This window comes from Sminthopsis crassicaudata, chromosome 3 (genome assembly GCF_048593235.1).
Source record: "Sminthopsis crassicaudata isolate SCR6 chromosome 3, ASM4859323v1, whole genome shotgun sequence".
Taxonomy (NCBI): Eukaryota; Metazoa; Chordata; class Mammalia; order Dasyuromorphia; family Dasyuridae; genus Sminthopsis; species Sminthopsis crassicaudata.
This window is the reverse complement of record NC_133619.1, coordinates 17,637,825-17,654,309: the sequence shown is the minus strand read 5'-3', so window position 1 is coordinate 17,654,309 and position 16,485 is coordinate 17,637,825. Positions and strand designations below refer to the sequence as shown.

General features: G+C 40.1%; 1 protein-coding gene across 1 annotated transcript; it reads right to left on the bottom strand.

Moving 5' to 3' along the window:
• Positions 1-7,358: 7,358 nt before the first annotated feature.
• On the bottom strand, positions 7,359-14,506 carry IL12A (interleukin 12A). Its single transcript, XM_074298093.1, has 6 exons — positions 14,361-14,506; positions 13,074-13,219; positions 9,708-9,815; positions 9,567-9,608; positions 9,333-9,473; positions 7,359-7,550 (listed from the first exon to the last, which is right to left on the bottom strand). Exons 1-6 carry the CDS (start codon positions 14,389-14,391, stop codon positions 7,359-7,361), a joined length of 660 nt encoding a protein of 219 aa, XP_074154194.1. The 5' UTR covers positions 14,392-14,506.
• Positions 14,507-16,485: the final 1,979 nt, after the last annotated feature.

Genomic DNA, 16,485 nt, shown 5'->3' with positions numbered 1-16,485 from the left:
CGTTTGTTTTCTTTTTTCCCCTACATCCTACTCAAAATCAGGCCCACCCCAGAGACTTCTCCCCTATGTATCTCAGAGGGTGTGTTATTGATTATAAACAGGCCGATGGATAGCCGGTCCTCCAAAGTGTGTCTTACTGATTGGTCTCTCTCCATGACAGCAAGGAGTGCGCTCTGTAAATTTTGTTTGTTGCATTCAACAAGAAACAAAATGCTTCCTTCTTGCTTTTTCATGAGGCTGTAAGTTTTCAGTCCATTTTCTCATTAGGAGACCATAGGGTTCGCTGATTTAAAAGAATAATCATAATAAAATAAAACAAAGTGTCCCCGAGGGAGAGCTCCGCTTTCAACAGTTGGTGTAGTTTATGTTTCCCATAGCTGGAAATCTCTCTTTGGGGCTAAATACCTATTTAAACATGTCAAACCATTTGCTAACGGGTGTATCCTGGAAGGATATTGAGGGATTTACTACTGTAATGATAGGCATTAAGTTTACAAGAGGGCCCCTCATTCCTATCACTTAAGCGGTAGCTTAAGTAAATCGTTCCACATCTGGTAAGACTAAATACTCATGTTGTGTTTGGATTTCTGGGATGACTTAGGATGTCAGAATTGGGAAAAGATCTTGAGTCTAACCAGCTGGTTTTATAGCTAAGTAATCTGAAGGCACAGGAATGGGTGATGACTTGTCCAAAGTCGTTCACTTTATACCTGCCTTTACCAATGGCTATAATCTTCCAACCCTTAAAGCAGGGTAGGTTTCAATTATATAAAATTAAGCTAGGCCAAAGTCTTCCCACAGTGGAGTTGACTCGGTTGTTGAAGCTTGACGAGGGGAAATGGAAACTTCTGCAGGTCATACCTTGTCACTGGGTTGGAGAACCTGTGATAAATGATGAATCTCTTGTCTGATAGACTCATCATGAAGTTGACTCTATCCATTTTCAGCCACATTAGTTCATAAGACATGAAAGGATTGAAATCTCTGTTGGTGCGGGGAAAATTCACACCTGGAATCCTAGATCTTAGAAGGATTGAAGGAATTTTAAAAATAACTTCTTCCAATGACTTGGTTGTGAAATTGGATATTTTCAAGCAGTATATCTAGGTTCAAATACTCCCCAAATGCTGATTGTGTTTTCCTGAAGCAACTTCCTAAGTGCTAGCTAAGTCAAAGGCAGCAAAGGACTGTGGAAGGAATATGGGTTTTGGAGACAAGGGGCCTAGATTCAAATCCTGACTCAGGCATTTACTAGCAATCTGACCTTGGGTAAGATAATTTATTTATATGGACTTCAGTTTCCTTATCTGTAAAGTGAAATGGCCTCTAAGGTCTCTATTAACTCTCTATATTCTTATGATCCATTATATCATGTTCCTTCTGTCCTGTTGCTTATTTTGTTTATACAAGTTAACCTGCAAAGGAATTTTAAAAGTTTCCTTATAGTTCTAAAACTATGATTCAAAATAAATTATTGGGATGGTAAACATCTCCAATTAAGGGAGATGGGGTGATGGTGACATGTTGCATTTGAAGGATATTTGCCCAAATAGTGTTGATATTATTTTGTGTAGCCAAAACAATGGGCTCTTGGATTTCAGATCTTTTCTTCCAACAAGCCTATATGATTTGAAATGAAACAAACATATGATTTTGAATTTTGAACCATTTTAATTCTAAGGAAAATATTTTTCTTTGAAATGTTATTTGCCACTTTCTTGAAATATTATTTTGACCATGTGGGATGTTTTTCCTTCAAAAATCATTTTATTGTGGGGCAGCTAGTTGGTGCAGTGAATAGAACATCATCCCTAAAGTCAGAATCTGAGTTCAAATCTGACCTCAGACATTTAACACTTCCTAGTGTGTGATCCTGGGCAAGTCACTTAACCCCAATTACTTCATTAAAAAAAAAATCAGTTTATTTTGCCCAAGTTAACTTGGAAATATAAATCAATGAACTCAGTCTTCCTCCTTGTTTATTCACAGAATAGGCAAAGAAAAATAGGATCTATGTTCAATTCTTAGTTGTATTGTACTATTTAATACCAGGATGATTCTGTACAAATCACTTCCTATTTCTGCATTTCAGTTTCTGCATCAATTTGTGCTCCACATCCCCACTTCAACTTCCAGAATTATAGAAGGCCTAGACTAATACTGTCAAAATCAAACAGAGATAGGGCCACTAAAGTGTAATAAGGATCCCTCAGGCACCTGTCGACTTAGAAAATCACACACCCGTTAACATGATTTATATTCTATTGTATTTTTATTTCTTTTGTTAAATAGTCTCTCTCCCCCCAGTACATTTTAATATAGTTAGGCCTCACTGGGGAGTGTTGCCTGAATGCAGACATCTTTCTGGTGGGGGGTAATAATCATTGGAGGGGGGAAGAGCCCCATTTGGATGGTAGAGCTTGAGCTTTGCTTTCAAGAAAGCAAAGGGTTTTAAGAGACAGAGGTAAGGAGAGAGCACAAGTTGCACACTAAGACTTGGTTGGATGGACCCAAGCCTGGAACATGGCTCTGAAGGATGTTACTCATTCAGAAAAAAATAAGGTACATTATGGTAGAGAGGGAGGAGAATGGTGTATCTTAAAAAGGAATACATGTGAAGAAATCCAAGAATGAAACATAATGGAGATCTGTGGAGGCAGAAGGCAACAGTAATTATCACTAGCGATTTCTGTAGACCATTTGCACATAAAGGAGAAAGACTGAGGAGTGTGGGAGGCAAATACCAAGCCTGGTACATGATGGGAAATTTAATGTTAAGGATCTTCGGACAACTGCTGGAACTCTACCAAATGTAGGGCAGCTAATAAATGATCCATTTGTTTCCAGGCAAATTTATCCTTTGAAAGGTGGAGAAGCCGCCAAGGGGAGTGCTATTTTTGATCTGCTCCCAACCAACAAGCTGGAACTGGTTGATGGGGTGGAAAGGATGGGAGCTTTGAGAAAGGGAAATTTCATCTTAGAGTTGGTGATAGAAAGTGAAAGGAATTGCAGTCATGCACTTTTTGATTTTGGGAAAAGTCATTTCAAAGTGTTCAGAAGAGAGATAGGACCTTATGGACTAAAATTTTCTAGGGGAATTGAGCCAGGAGATAACAATGAAATTCTGAAGATACAAAGAAAAATGACTCTGATGAGGAGGGAAAAGTGGAAATCCTCTAGACACATTGATATGAATAAACTGAGAACATAGCCACCAATAGATCTTTTCTTTTTCTTTAAAAAACATAAGTTCAACACTACATAGAAATCCCAATCCCTCCATTTTTGTCTGCCTGCATTTTGTATTTCCTTCACAGGCTAATTGTACACTATTTCAAAGTCCGATTCTTTTTGTACAGCAAAACAACTGTTTGGACATGTATACATATATTGTATTTAATTTATACTTTAACATATTTACCTGCCATCTGGATGGGAGGGAAAAAGGGGAAAAATTAGAACAAAAGGTTTGGCAATTGTCAATATTGTAAGATTACCCATGCATATATCTGGTAAATAAAAACTTATTTAAAAAAAAACACAAAACATAGGTTCAAGATGGAAATAAGATTTGGCAAGTAAGACTGAATAAAGTATCATCCTCCCATCCTGTGAGAACAGCATCAGGAGAGTTACAACTTAGAATAGTGAGAAAAACCAAGAACCCCCAAAAGAATGGTTTTATGCAAGATCTGATTAGGGAATTAAAAAAAAATCAGATAGCAATATTTTGCAGGATATTAAAAAGGATAACAGACCACAGAATAATTGCTAAATTTAGGGTTTTTTTTTTTTTTTTTTTTGTATTTTGCTTGTTTATTCTGCCAAGCAAAATTACCTTTGAACTGGAAAGGACAGAATAAAGATGGCTAATAGGGAGTTGCTACTCAAGCTAGAGAAGGGGGGGTACCAACAGAAAATCTGGCTGTTGAGTTAGCCTGGCCTAGAACTCCAGCCTTGGGGATCTGAAGAACCAGCAAATGTGATATTGCTAGCCATCTAGGACAGATCTTGGAGTAGTCAGGCAACAAACACTTATTCAATGGGAGAGATACTGCCAGACTGAAGAAAGACAATTGTCCTGATTTTTAAAAAAAGATCATGTAATTGTATAAATATGCATGCCTATATCGGATTTAACAAAATTTTTTTTACCATGTTTAACATATACTGTATATTTAGGGGAGGGGGTGGGGGGAAGAGAAGGAAAAACTGGAACACAAGGTTTTTCAAGGGTCAATGTTGAAAAAATTATCCTTGCATATGTTTTGAAAATAAATAAAAAAAGATCATGGAAATACTTTGCATAACTGCATATGTATGATCTATATTAAATTGCTTATTTTCTTGAGTAAGGGGAAGGGATAGAGAAAGAGAATTTATAATGTAAAATTTAAAGAAATAGATGTTAAAAAATTTTGCTTACATGTAATTGAGAAAAAAATACTGAAAAAAGGATGACAGTGGAGCAGGCAAAATATAGGTCAATGAACTTGACCTTGATTTTGTGGCAAAATTCAAGAATATTTTATTAAAGGGATAGGTCATTAGCACATTGGAAAATGAAGTGGTAATCCCAAAGAGCCAACATGGCTTAATCAAATACAGGTCATAGCAGACTAAAGCTTACTTTTGTCGAGGTCACGAACTGATGAGATCAGGGAAAAGCTGTAAGATTTAGGTTAATGGGATGGACAGATCATATGAGTTTTTGAAGGTAGGGCAGATATGAATATGCATGTAGGTAGTAGGGACGCCACCAAGAGATATGGGGAGAATGAAGAAAAATGAGAGTTGATGATAAGGGGGCCAATCTGCTGGAGAAGACAGGATGGAATGAGCTCACTAGTCCTTGTAGAGATTGGCTTTGGCAAGGAGACTGGACTAAGTCTTCCTGTGAGATGAAGGTGGAGATAGTGACGGAAGGATCTAGGTGATTTGGGAGGAGGAGCAAGAAAGAACTTCTAAGGTGAACAGCCTCAACTTCTTAGTGAAATACGAGACAACATTTTTAGTTGAGAGGGTGGGGAGAAGAGAGGCCATAAGAGTTTTGAGGAGGGATGAAAAAGTTTAGAAAAGCTGCTATAGTGAATAGGAGAGTGAGTTAATTGTTGTATAGTCATTTTCCAGATGAGTCTGACTCTTTGTGACCCCATATTAAAGTGGCTTGCCACTTCCTTCTCCAATTCATTTTACAGATGAGAAAATTGAGGCAATCGATGTTGAGGGTTTTGCCAAGAGTCACACAACTAGTAAATGTCTGAGGATTGATTTAAACTCAGGTTTTCCTAACTCAAGGCTTAGTACTTTATTTACTATGCTATATGCTATATAGATATAGATATAGATAGATAGATAGATAGATAGATAGATAGATAGACAGATAGATACATAGATATAGATATAGATACTATATATATATATAGATATCTCTCTCTCTCTCTCTATATATATATATATATATATATATATATATATATATATCTATAGATATCTCTCTCTGAGGGCCCAGTTGGGATGAAATAACAAATTTAGAGTGAACCCATATGGGATAGTTTCATGATTTTCTCCAGCTTCCTGCAGCAGTACTAAGAGGAGTGAAAATAGTGGATAGGGGGAGTAAACCAAAGCTGAAGCTTAACAAGGCAGGATATTTGATATGATAAAATTGCAAGGGACTGGAAAGGCCAGTGTAGCTTTAGGTGGCTCATCAAGAGCTCTAGAGAGCTAAGGGAGAAAAGCATAACTAGTGCATTGCTGAAGACCTGGGAAAGAACAGAGAGGTCATGGCGTTGGTCACAGTGAAAATAAAGAAGACCTGAAGCTTCCCAGCTCAGAGAGAGCTGGAAATATAACAAATCAGATGAAGCTTTCGGAGTTCATGAACGTGGAAGTGTGTATTTGTGGGAGGTGACAAGACTAAGTTCTGACCATCAGTCACACAAACAGAATCTTTGAGGTCAGAAGGGAACTTGGCCATCCTCTGGTTTAACCTACATCTAATACATTCTAAACTTAGAAAAGTTATCCAGCTTGAAAAGTTCTCCAGATGGAAAACCTTCAGTGAGGAAGAACCCATTTCTCCAGGAGGCGTGTTTGGGCAGTTCTGATTGTTGGATGCTTTTTAATCTTAATTTGCTTTCTGCAAACCCCATTTCTACATGGACTTCCAGTCTAGAATTTTGCAGGGCAAGCCATACAGCATCCAGAGAAGTGTGTTTTCAATGATCTCAAGCTTTCTTTTCGCATAAAACAAAAATATCATTTTAATTCCAAATCTCCTGGTAGCCTTTTAATGCTTTTCTAGTGAGAGATGGCGTAGAGTAATGGAGGGAGAGCCAGAATCCCATTTCTGACACATATCAGTTGTGTGACCATAAACAAATAACTAATCAAGTCTCAGGGCTCAGACTGCCCCAAAATGGGCTCTCTAAGTTGCAGAGTAAGTGCTGATGAGCATTAATGGAGGGAGTTTCCTTGAAGGGAATTCCTTATGCCAATGGTTGGGTCCAAAAAAATATATAAAAGTAAAAATTATTCTGGTTGAAAGGTGAAATGGAGAATGGAAGGAGGAAGATCTGAGTTCAGTTCAAAAGATTATAGATGACTTTATAGCTAACTCACAAAGTCTGTCCATTATAGTTAAATTCCTGACCTATATATTGATGGGGGGGCTTTTCACAAAGAGAGATTCTTATACCTTTGAAATCCTAAGTCCAAGTCCCACAAAAAATATTCTTCTGGTGATATTCAATGACTTCAAAACATGAGACACCACAATCTCTGTATCATCAAAAACTTTATTCATATAAGAATAAAATTCACAAAGAATGTCTCAAAATTTATTAGATAATAAATACTTGAATAAATATAAATAAATATGTTACTTTTCAACATGCTTCCACAAAAACTTTAAAAGGCATAAATAAATATTTCTGAATAAATATTCCTGAATAAATATTTCTGAATACATTCAAGTCTTCCACGTTTCAGACATTTAGGTACAGAAATAGCTTATAAATACTTGTCTTTTTTCTATCAAAGTGAAAGAGGAAGATGTTTAGTCAGAACATTCATTTGGTCAAGAAAATCAAGATGATTCCATCCATTGTAAATTTAGTGAAGTATACTGATCAAATGAATGGGTCATATTGACCATATCTTTCACGGATTGTGCTATGGAGAATGTAAACAAAGGCAATATAAATAGAATAATTTAAGCAAAATGATATGGAACCTAGTCAATCCTACCCTTTCCCTAATTCCCCAAATCATTCCAATAAAAACTGCTATTGGGTAATATCTCATGGAAATTCCAGTGGAATTTCCATGATGGTGATGATCTTCCAATTCTCTGCTTATCCCAAAGACCTGAAGCCATCGGGTAAGGAGCCCTTTAGGAAGCACAGGTAGTTCCTCATTCTATCGATGGTCACAGCCCGGATTCTAAAAGCATGAAGGAGGAGGCAGAGCTTGACTTTAGCCTTGTAGAAGTCAGGTTCTTTGGGTGCAGGGGTCACTGGCACGTTTTCACTGTTGAAATTCAGGGCCTAGGACAGTAAGAAGAGAGCATGACATAAAATGTGTTCCAAAATGAAAACAAATCTATCAGGAGAATGGGAAAATCCAGTGTTCGGCTCAGATCTAGAGTTGGACAAGACATAAGAGGCCATCAACTCCATCACCCCTCATTTAAATATGTTTTATATTTAAAATTAGAAAAAGAAATTGACTTGTTCAAGATGATGCCATAGGAAATGACCAAGTCAAGCTTTCAATCAGGTCCCCTGATTTCTAAGCCTGCGCCCTTTCCCCATACTATGCTAACTTCTCAGTGATTTCCCAGATCTCAAGCATGGTCTCCCAATTGACTTCCAACAGAAGGGATGACCAGACAGAAGGGAAGATATTACCCTTTGGTAATGGACCAAGGGCCAAGGATCTGTTAGAGAACTTTGAAAAGTTTCTAGAAGCCTCTTTGGAAACCATCCCTTGGAAGATGGGTTCTGTAAGGAACAATTCAATGAAGTTGGCCTCTACTGCAATTCTCGATTATTTTTAAAGCGTTACATTAAAAATTGTGCTCACTTCAGAATCAGAATCGATTCATGTCATTGATCAGAACTGTCTATTTTAGTAATCTCCTATGGCTCACGATTCTCCATTCAGTTCTTCCCCCAAAATTAGCTCTTTCTCTCAGTTGAAATGGCTTTATATCTACCTTTTGTTTTCTTAAGTTAAGTCAAGTCAAAAAGCACTTATCAAGTACCTACTATGTGCTAGGAAACAAAGAAAAGTAATCCTTATCTTCAAACTCACACTTATGGGAAGAGACAATATGCCAATGACTAGGCCCCATACAAGATATAGAGAGAGTAGATGGAAGGTAATTTGGGAAAGAATGTAGATTGGAGATTTGAGATATATATATATATATATCCTTTCCTAGTAGACTGCAAATTATTATTATTATTTATTTTTTTTTTTTTGCCCAAGGTCACACAGCTAGAAAGTGTTGACTGTTGGAGGCCAAATTTGAATTCCGGTCCTCCTGACTTCAAGGCTGGTGCTCTATCCACTGCACCACCTAGCTGCACTTAATAAATGTTGGGTCACAGCTTGAGTGACTTGCTTATGATCAACCACACAGTCAGCACTTAATAAATCTTGCGTGACAGGTTGAGTGACTTGCCTGTGATCAATAGCACATAGTAGGCATCTTCCCGAGTTTCAATCTGACCTCAGACACTTCCTACTTATCTGATGCTGGGCAAGCCACTCCAACCTGTGTGCCTCAGTTTCCTCATGTGTAAAATGAGTTGGAAAAGGAAATGGCAAGCCACTCCAGTATTTTTGCCAAGAAAACCCTGAATGGAGCTATGATGAGAGTCAGACATGACTGAACAAGAACATTGTATTGAATCTTATATTAACAGTAATGCTACTATGCTAAGTACAACTGGTGCTATCATTCAATATACACATTCAATAAATATTAATAAATCAAGGACCCTTATTCTTTGTCATCTGTAAGCTCCTAGACAGTAAGGGACTTTCATCTTAAGTCAAGTCAAGTCAATAAGCATTTATTAGGTGCCTACTATGTGCCAGGAAACCAAGAAAGGCAATCCTTGACTTCAAGCTCACCCTCTAAGGGAAAGAGACTACATGCCAATAATTAGGCTCCGTAAAAGATACAAAGAGAGTAGGCAGAAAGGATACATAACTCTAGAGCTTAACATCGTGCCCGGCTCACAGTAGTCATTTAATAAATGTTTATTGATTGGCTGACATATAATACAAGTAAATAAACACAAGCAATTTTTTTTTACCTGCATCATCTCATCAATAGCAGCCAACATATTTTGATCCAGAGAAATTTGCCTTGTAGGGTCCTTTGCAAGAGTTTCCTTGATCACTTTAAACTCAGTCTTATAAGTCTCCAGATCCTTATAGATGCTCTTAAGGCACAACTGTTGTAGGACATAACATAAGGTTAGGGAAACACAAAATTTCACCAAAAACTGTTAAGAAAAAAATCATAATAGGGGAGCTTCCTGTTTTACCTTAACAGAAAGTTTTTCTCTGGAAACCAGGCAACTTCCATTCTAAAATCAGAGAAGTCAGACATTAATGATGAAATTTTCCCCATTGGATTAGAAATGAAATTCTTTTGAAGAGGAAAACAAGAGAAAAACCATTTCTACCTTGATTAATTCTGGGGGTAAGCAGACCCTGACTGTGTTGCTTTCGGTGATATCTTCATGATCAATCTCTTCCAAGGAACAAGAGTAAAGTTCAAGTTTTTGTCTTGCCTGTAGAAATAAAGGCCCCAGATAGATCAGCTTCTCAAATGCCCTCTCTGGTGAATTTCACTAGAATATTAGGGTCAGCTTGGGCTACTCTGATTTCCATTTCCTTGTTCTCTTCAAAATTTTGTTCAACCACAAAAGATAGGAAATAGCCCATTTCGATCACGTGTATCTCTCTTTGCTCCCCTACTTCAAACACGCTTCTTTCAGTGACTGTTTTCTATTATACAAACAGCACAAATCATTTCAACAAAATGGGCTGATTAGTACCCACCCTTCTTTGATACTTGCTTGTGGCAAATAGCTTTCTTTCCCCAGACAAATCTTTTTTTCAAATATAATTTTTTAAAGAAGGAAACATTAAGGATGCTTTAAAAAAATTCCCCCCCCCCCCCATTTTGACCTATGATTTCATGAGTATAAGGAACTTCAGCTATGGAAATTCCCTCCAATGAAGCAGATAAGCAACTTCATGAGATTGGAGTACATAGAATCATCATTAGAGCTGGGAAGAACCTTAAAGAACACGCACTCCAAAAGTTTTATATTAAAAAACAAAAACAAAAACAAAAACAAATAATAAAAAGAAATCAACTTCTTCCTCTACAAAGATACACCGTTGCTCTTTGCAAAACAGGTAGCCACTTTGGCACTTTGCTCTAGTGAGTTTGACAAGGTGAATGCTACGACCCCCCATGAGATTAAATACTGGAGCTTTTCACTCAATTGTTACTTGGTAACTGACAACTTTCACTTAGAAGAGGACTTGTTAAACTTTTTCCACTTGTGACCCTTTTTTGCCCAAGAAACTTTTATGTGACCTCGGATATATAGCATAAAAAATTAGGATGCAAATCAAACGTTTACAGATATTAAATATAATTTCTCAACCATCACATTCAGTTAGAGATCCTATAAAGGTTCGAAAACCACAGTTTAAGGAACTGGGGCTTAGAACAAACTTTCCTCTTAACAGGAAACAAAATAGCTTGTCCTGATGGGACTTTGAGAATATCAAAACAGTCTACAATATATCTAATCAAAGCATTTTTTTTCCCCTCCACTGGATAAGCTATTCCTCAGTTTGGTTAGCATCCCTAGTGTGCAGCACTAGGGGCACAGTGGATAAAACACTGGGCCTGAGTTCGGAAGAATTAAGTTGGAATCCAGCTTTAAATACTTCCTGGTTATCTGATGCTGGACAAGTCACTTACGCTCTGTTTGCCTTAGTTTTCCCATCAATAAAATGGGAATAATAATAACATCTACCTCTCAGAGTTGTAAGGATTAAATGAGGTAAGTGTAAAGTACTTGGCACATAAGTACTATATAAATGTTAGCTGTTATTATTTTTAATCAAGATTGGGCTCAATGATGGCTTCACTTAGTGAATCTCTAGGAAATGTTAAAGGAGAAAGCCTGGGTTGAAAGAGATCTTGTGGTTTGGAAGTAAGATAGAAAGTAAGATAGATAATATACAGTACAGAAATACCTAAAGAAAGTTTTAATAAAGTGTCAGGGTCACAAACAGAAATATCAGTTCTTCTGCAACACAAACTAGGTTTGAGTACTTCCAAAAAGATACTGTTTGCTTTTGTATTTTAAAATGAGAAATCCAGATGTTATCAGGAGCAGGAAATAAGTTCGGGGAGTTTGTATTTTGGGGTGGGGGACAGGGATAGTTTGGGATTTAATTGTATGGAAATTCTCTCCTTACTGCAAGGCTACAAATCACAAATTGGAGAGTCTCTAAGACCCTCTTAAGAGAGTTGCCAGTGCTCTAAGCTTTGAGCTTTGGTCTTCCTTCAAAGGGACACTCAGATAATTCTCAGATATATCAAAACTTGGGGAAAACAAAGCCTTTCCACTCACAAGATCTCTCAGTTCAAAGCTCTAATGTGTAGAACAAGGGAAGGGCCATAGTAAGGTAACAGGGCAAAATAGAAAAATAGAAATTAGAAATAGAAAATAGAAATTCTGCTCTAAATTAATTGTTGCTGGCATTATCTATCTCTCCTACAATGGCAATGTTAATTCAGTTGCATCTTCCTCTTGACCAGTTTCAGAACTAACTTTTCTTCCTCCCTCCCTCCCTCCCTTCCTTCCTTCCTTCCTTCCTTCCTTCCTTCCTTCCTTCCTTCCTTCCTTTCCTTCCTTCCTTCCTTCCTTCCTTCCTTCCTTCCTTCCTTCCTTCCTTCCTTCCTTCCTTCCTTCCTTCCTTCCTTCCTTCCTTCCTTTCCTTCCTTTCCTTCCTTCCTTCCTTCCTTCCTTCCTTCCTTCCTTCCTTCCTTCCTTCCTTCCTTCCTTCCTTCCTTCCTTCCTTCCTTCCTTCCTTCCTTCCCTTCCTCCCTTCCTCCCTTCCTCCCTTCCTCCCTTCCTCCCTTCCTCCCTTCCTCCCTTCCTCCCTTCCTTCCTTTCCTTCCTTCCTTCCTTCCTTCCTTCCTTCCTTCCTTCCTTCCTTCCTTCCTTCCTTCCTTCCTTCCTTCCTTCCTTCCTTCCTTCCTTCCTTCCTTCCTTCCTTCCTTCCTTCCTTCCTTCCTTCCTTCCTTCCTTCCTTCCTTCCTTCCTTCCTTCCTTCCTTCCTTCCTTCTTTCCATCTTTCTTCTGGCAAGCGCAGTTTAATGACTTGTCTAGAGTCACAGAGCTAGTAAATGGTAAGTGTCAGATTTTCCTGAATTCAAGGCTAGTGCTCTATCCATTGAGCCACCCTGCTGCCCTCGGGGCCATTCTTAAGCAAGCAATCAATTGATTAATGCTATTTCAATAATGTCTCCTTCAATGATAGTTAACCAATTTGATAGTTTAACCAACCCTTTAAAGAATGGAGAAACTGCTTGTTGACAACCACGTGCAATTTTAAAAATCACACAACTTTGAAAGGTTTAAGAACTCTTGCTCAGAGCCAAAACTCTTAACTACGATTCCAGAGAACCGATGAGGAAGCAAGCTACCCACAACCTAGCAGAGAGATGAAGAAAGAACTCAGGGAGCAGAAAAAGACATTTCTGGACATTTTTTTTTTTTGACTTGGGCAATGGGGGAGTGTAATTTATTTAACTCTGCATATTTAGTTATAAAGTTTTAGTTTTCCTTTTCCCCCTCCAGTGGGGGCAGAGAAGAAGAGAAAGTAAATGTTTTTAGTTGAAAAAATTCAAAACTTTACAAATTACTTTGGTCCCCCTAAGTGTTGACAAGGAAAGAGAGGCCCATTTTAAAAGCTACAAAAAAAAATATCACAGAGGAAGAGAACCTTTGCTTTACCTGCTGAAGAGTGTCAGTAACAGTCCCCAGTAGGTTCTTGGAGCCTCTGAGGTACTGGTGCATGCTGGGTTCAGACTGGATCACAGGAATGCTCTTGACCCAGCTGACTTGGCTAAGGCCAATAAGTGTGGCAATGAGGAAGATATCTGGAAGAGAGGGTATTCGTCTCAAGCTGTTTTTATCTTCTCTTTTGGGGGTATTAGACATTCAGATCACCAGCATATCTATTTCCCCTGGGTTCAGATCTCCCTCATGCCTTATTCACTGCTTCTTTCCCTCTCCCATGCCAATCAATCTCTTCGGGAAAATCAATGCCCAGACTCTGGTTACCTACTTTCCCACTTGTCTCCCAGCCCAACTTGCCCATTCAGTAGATCATCTTTTCTATATCTTGCCTCCTCTCTATCACATTTTCCCTTCCCTCTCCACTCTTTCCCCAGCTCTTTTCTATTCTTTTCTATTCTTCTGTGGATGGAAGCCACTTCGTTCCTGTGCCATCCTTCTGCGTTCTTGGGCACTCCACACACAGGATTTCGATTTGCAAAGTCCTCACTGGAGTAGTCAGGAGAGATATTCAGTCCTAGACTGGGCAAGGTTTTTTTTTTTTTTTTTTTTTTTTTTCCCTGAGGCTGGGGTTAAGTGACTTGCCCAGGGTCACACAGCTAGGAAGTGTTAAGTGTCTGAGACCAGATTAGAACTCAGGTCCTCCTGACTTCAGGGCCAGTGCTCTATCCACTCTATCCTAGCTGCCTTGGAAGGTTCTTAAAGATCCAGCTGGGATTATCCAAATCCATACAGGCAGGAGGGAGCAGAGCAGAGATTTGAACTCACAGCTTCAAACCCCGGATCTATCAATCGTTTCCCTTATTATAAGATCCTAGATAAAGAGTCCAGTTCCCTCATTTCATAATTGGGTAAATTGAGGGTAAGTCATGATGTGACTTGCCCAAGTTAAGTAGCAGAGTTGGGATTTGACCCCACATTGCCTCACACCGGATTCAGCATTTTCCCTACTGGACCTTTCATCGACTCCTCTCCTAGCCTCCTTTAACAGAGAAGGAAACTGAGGACCTCAAAAGCTACCCAAGGTCACGTGGTAACTAAATTGTGACCCTGGAACCCAGGTCACCCCTATTCCAGCTCCAGTGGGTTCATTACAGGACGTGCTTCTGCCAGAAGGCTGGAGCTCCTCCCGATCGCCTCCCCCCACCCCTCCATCCCGCCCCCTCCGTTCCCTTGGCCCGCGTCCCGTCCCTAGGCCGGGCCCGGGTCCCGTTGACTACTCACATCGGAGCTGAGCATCTCGACGTGGGCTCATGACGGGAGCGCGGCGGTGACACGCGAGTCCGTGCCGGGAGCGGAGCGCAGGTGGGAGCTGGATGGAAGGTGGCCGGGGGGCAGCCCCTTTAATAGCGAGCGTGGGGACTTTCCTGGCTCCTCTGGGGCTCCTCTCGCCCCCTCCCCTCCCCCTCCTTTCTTTCTGTCTGTCTGTGTCTCCCCAGCTCCGTCTTTCTCTACCTCAGCCTCTCGGTCTCATGTGGAGCCGGCTCGAGCCGGGCTCTCTTTCGGATTAAGTCTCCGGGCCCTCCATCCCACTCATCCCGAGACCCGGCCCGGCCGCTCGGCCCCGCCCCGCCCCGCCCCGTCCCGTAGCCGCCCGGGATCCACCGCCGCCGCCCCCGGGCAAAACCGAAAGCTGGCCTTGGAAGCGGGGGCGGGGGTACCTGGCCCCGGCGGCCGCCGCCAACCTAACCCCGAGTGGCGAGACGCTTGCCCGGGGGCGCACGGCTACAAGTGTCGAGAGCGGTCGAGAACCGGGACTGCTCTGCAGGTGCTTCTCTGACCACAGGCTCTCAACATCAGGAGGCCCCGGGCGGGAAGACGCTGTTCAACTGGGTATGACTTTGGGGGGGGGCACAATCAGCCTTCCTGAGCGTCGGCTTCCAGGGGGCTGATATCCTTTGAGGCCCTTTTTTATTTTTTTAAATCGCTTTTCATTTCCAAAACACATGCAAAGAGAGTTTTCAACATCCACCCTTGCAAAACTGTGTTCCAAGCCCGTTTCCCTTTCCCTGGAAGGCAAGCAATCCAATATATATTAAACGTGGGCATATTTCCACAATTATCCTGCTGCACGCGAAAAATCAGATCAAAAAAGAAAAAAAAAATGAGAAAAAAACCAAGTAAATAACAACAAAAACAAAAAAGGTGCAAATCCTATGTTGTGATCCACACTCAATCCCTGCCACCTCTCCGGGTGCCGATGGCTCTCTCCATCACAAGACCATTGGAACTGGCCTGAATCATTGTTGAAAAGAGTCCCATCCACCAGAATTGATCATCACGGAATCTTGTTGCCGTGTACAATGTTTTCTGAGGCTCTTTCTATGATTTGATGTGAACGTCTAACTAAATTTCATTAGTTTCTTAAGGGGGAGTGTCGATGAATTTGCTTTTTAAATCAAATATCTTGATGGTTGTACTGTAAATGTAATTGGTTACTTTTGTATTTTATACATTTAAAAACATTTTTTTCTGAGAAAGGATTCAGAGAAAGACATCACCAAAATAAGGGGAGGGATCCATGACAAAATTAAGAGCAGATTTCACCCATTAGACTGGCATTTTTATTTTCGACACATGTAGACCACAGTGGACTCATTTGTGCAAGAGAGAGAAACGGCAGTCAGATTGCTATGTTGCCACAGAAGGATTAAAGACTGGAGTTGTGGTTTCCAAATGTTGAATGCTTATAAGGTAGAACAAGGAACCAAAAAATTCTCCGCAGGCTTTTTGGGGTGAAATTCATTAAACATTAATGCAAAGATTGAGGTTTAGGGGAAAAAAAAGAATCAGTGACTTGGAGAATAATTTGTCCCATATAACAATAACAACTAGGAGGTTCATACACTGAGCTCAACATGAATCCTTGGTGTGAATTTGTTGTTCAGTGGTGATTATTTGTGACCTCAAAGATCTTGAAGTGGTTTGCCATTTCCTTCTCTAGCTCATTTGACAGATGAGGAAACTGAGGCAAACAGGGTGAAGTGACTTGCTCAGGGTCACACTGTAAGTGTCTAGGCCAGATCTGAATTCAGGAAGAGAAGTCTTCTTGGCTCCAGCCCTGACACTCTGCACCATGGCATCTTGCATGATTCAAAATAAAGAGATCTGGGGTAGTGGCAAGGGTTAGAGAGGGATTGGAACTATGATGTCATTGGGATTGGGAACTCTTAGATGAGGAAATTCCCTTCATCAATGCAAGTCAGCCCCCCTTTCTGCTACTTAGTCTTGGAGAGTGACAGGAGAGACCAGGCATCCAGAAATAAGGAAATGATAGTCCCTGAGCACTGTCCCAGTCAAAGCACACCTGCAATATTGCAGTATATCCCTTCTGGCTGCTGAAGTGTAA

Coding starts and splice junctions, on each gene's coding strand:
- IL12A (XM_074298093.1), bottom strand. CDS start 14,391: ATGAGCCCACGTCGAGATGCTCAGCTCCGAT. Junction 13,220..14,360: donor TCGAGATGCTCAGCTCCGAT/GTGAGTAGTCAA, acceptor CCTCTCTTCCAG/ATATCTTCCTCATTGCCACA. Junction 9,609..9,707: donor TACCCCCAGAATTAATCAAG/GTAGAAATGGTT, acceptor CTCTGATTTTAG/AATGGAAGTTGCCTGGTTTC.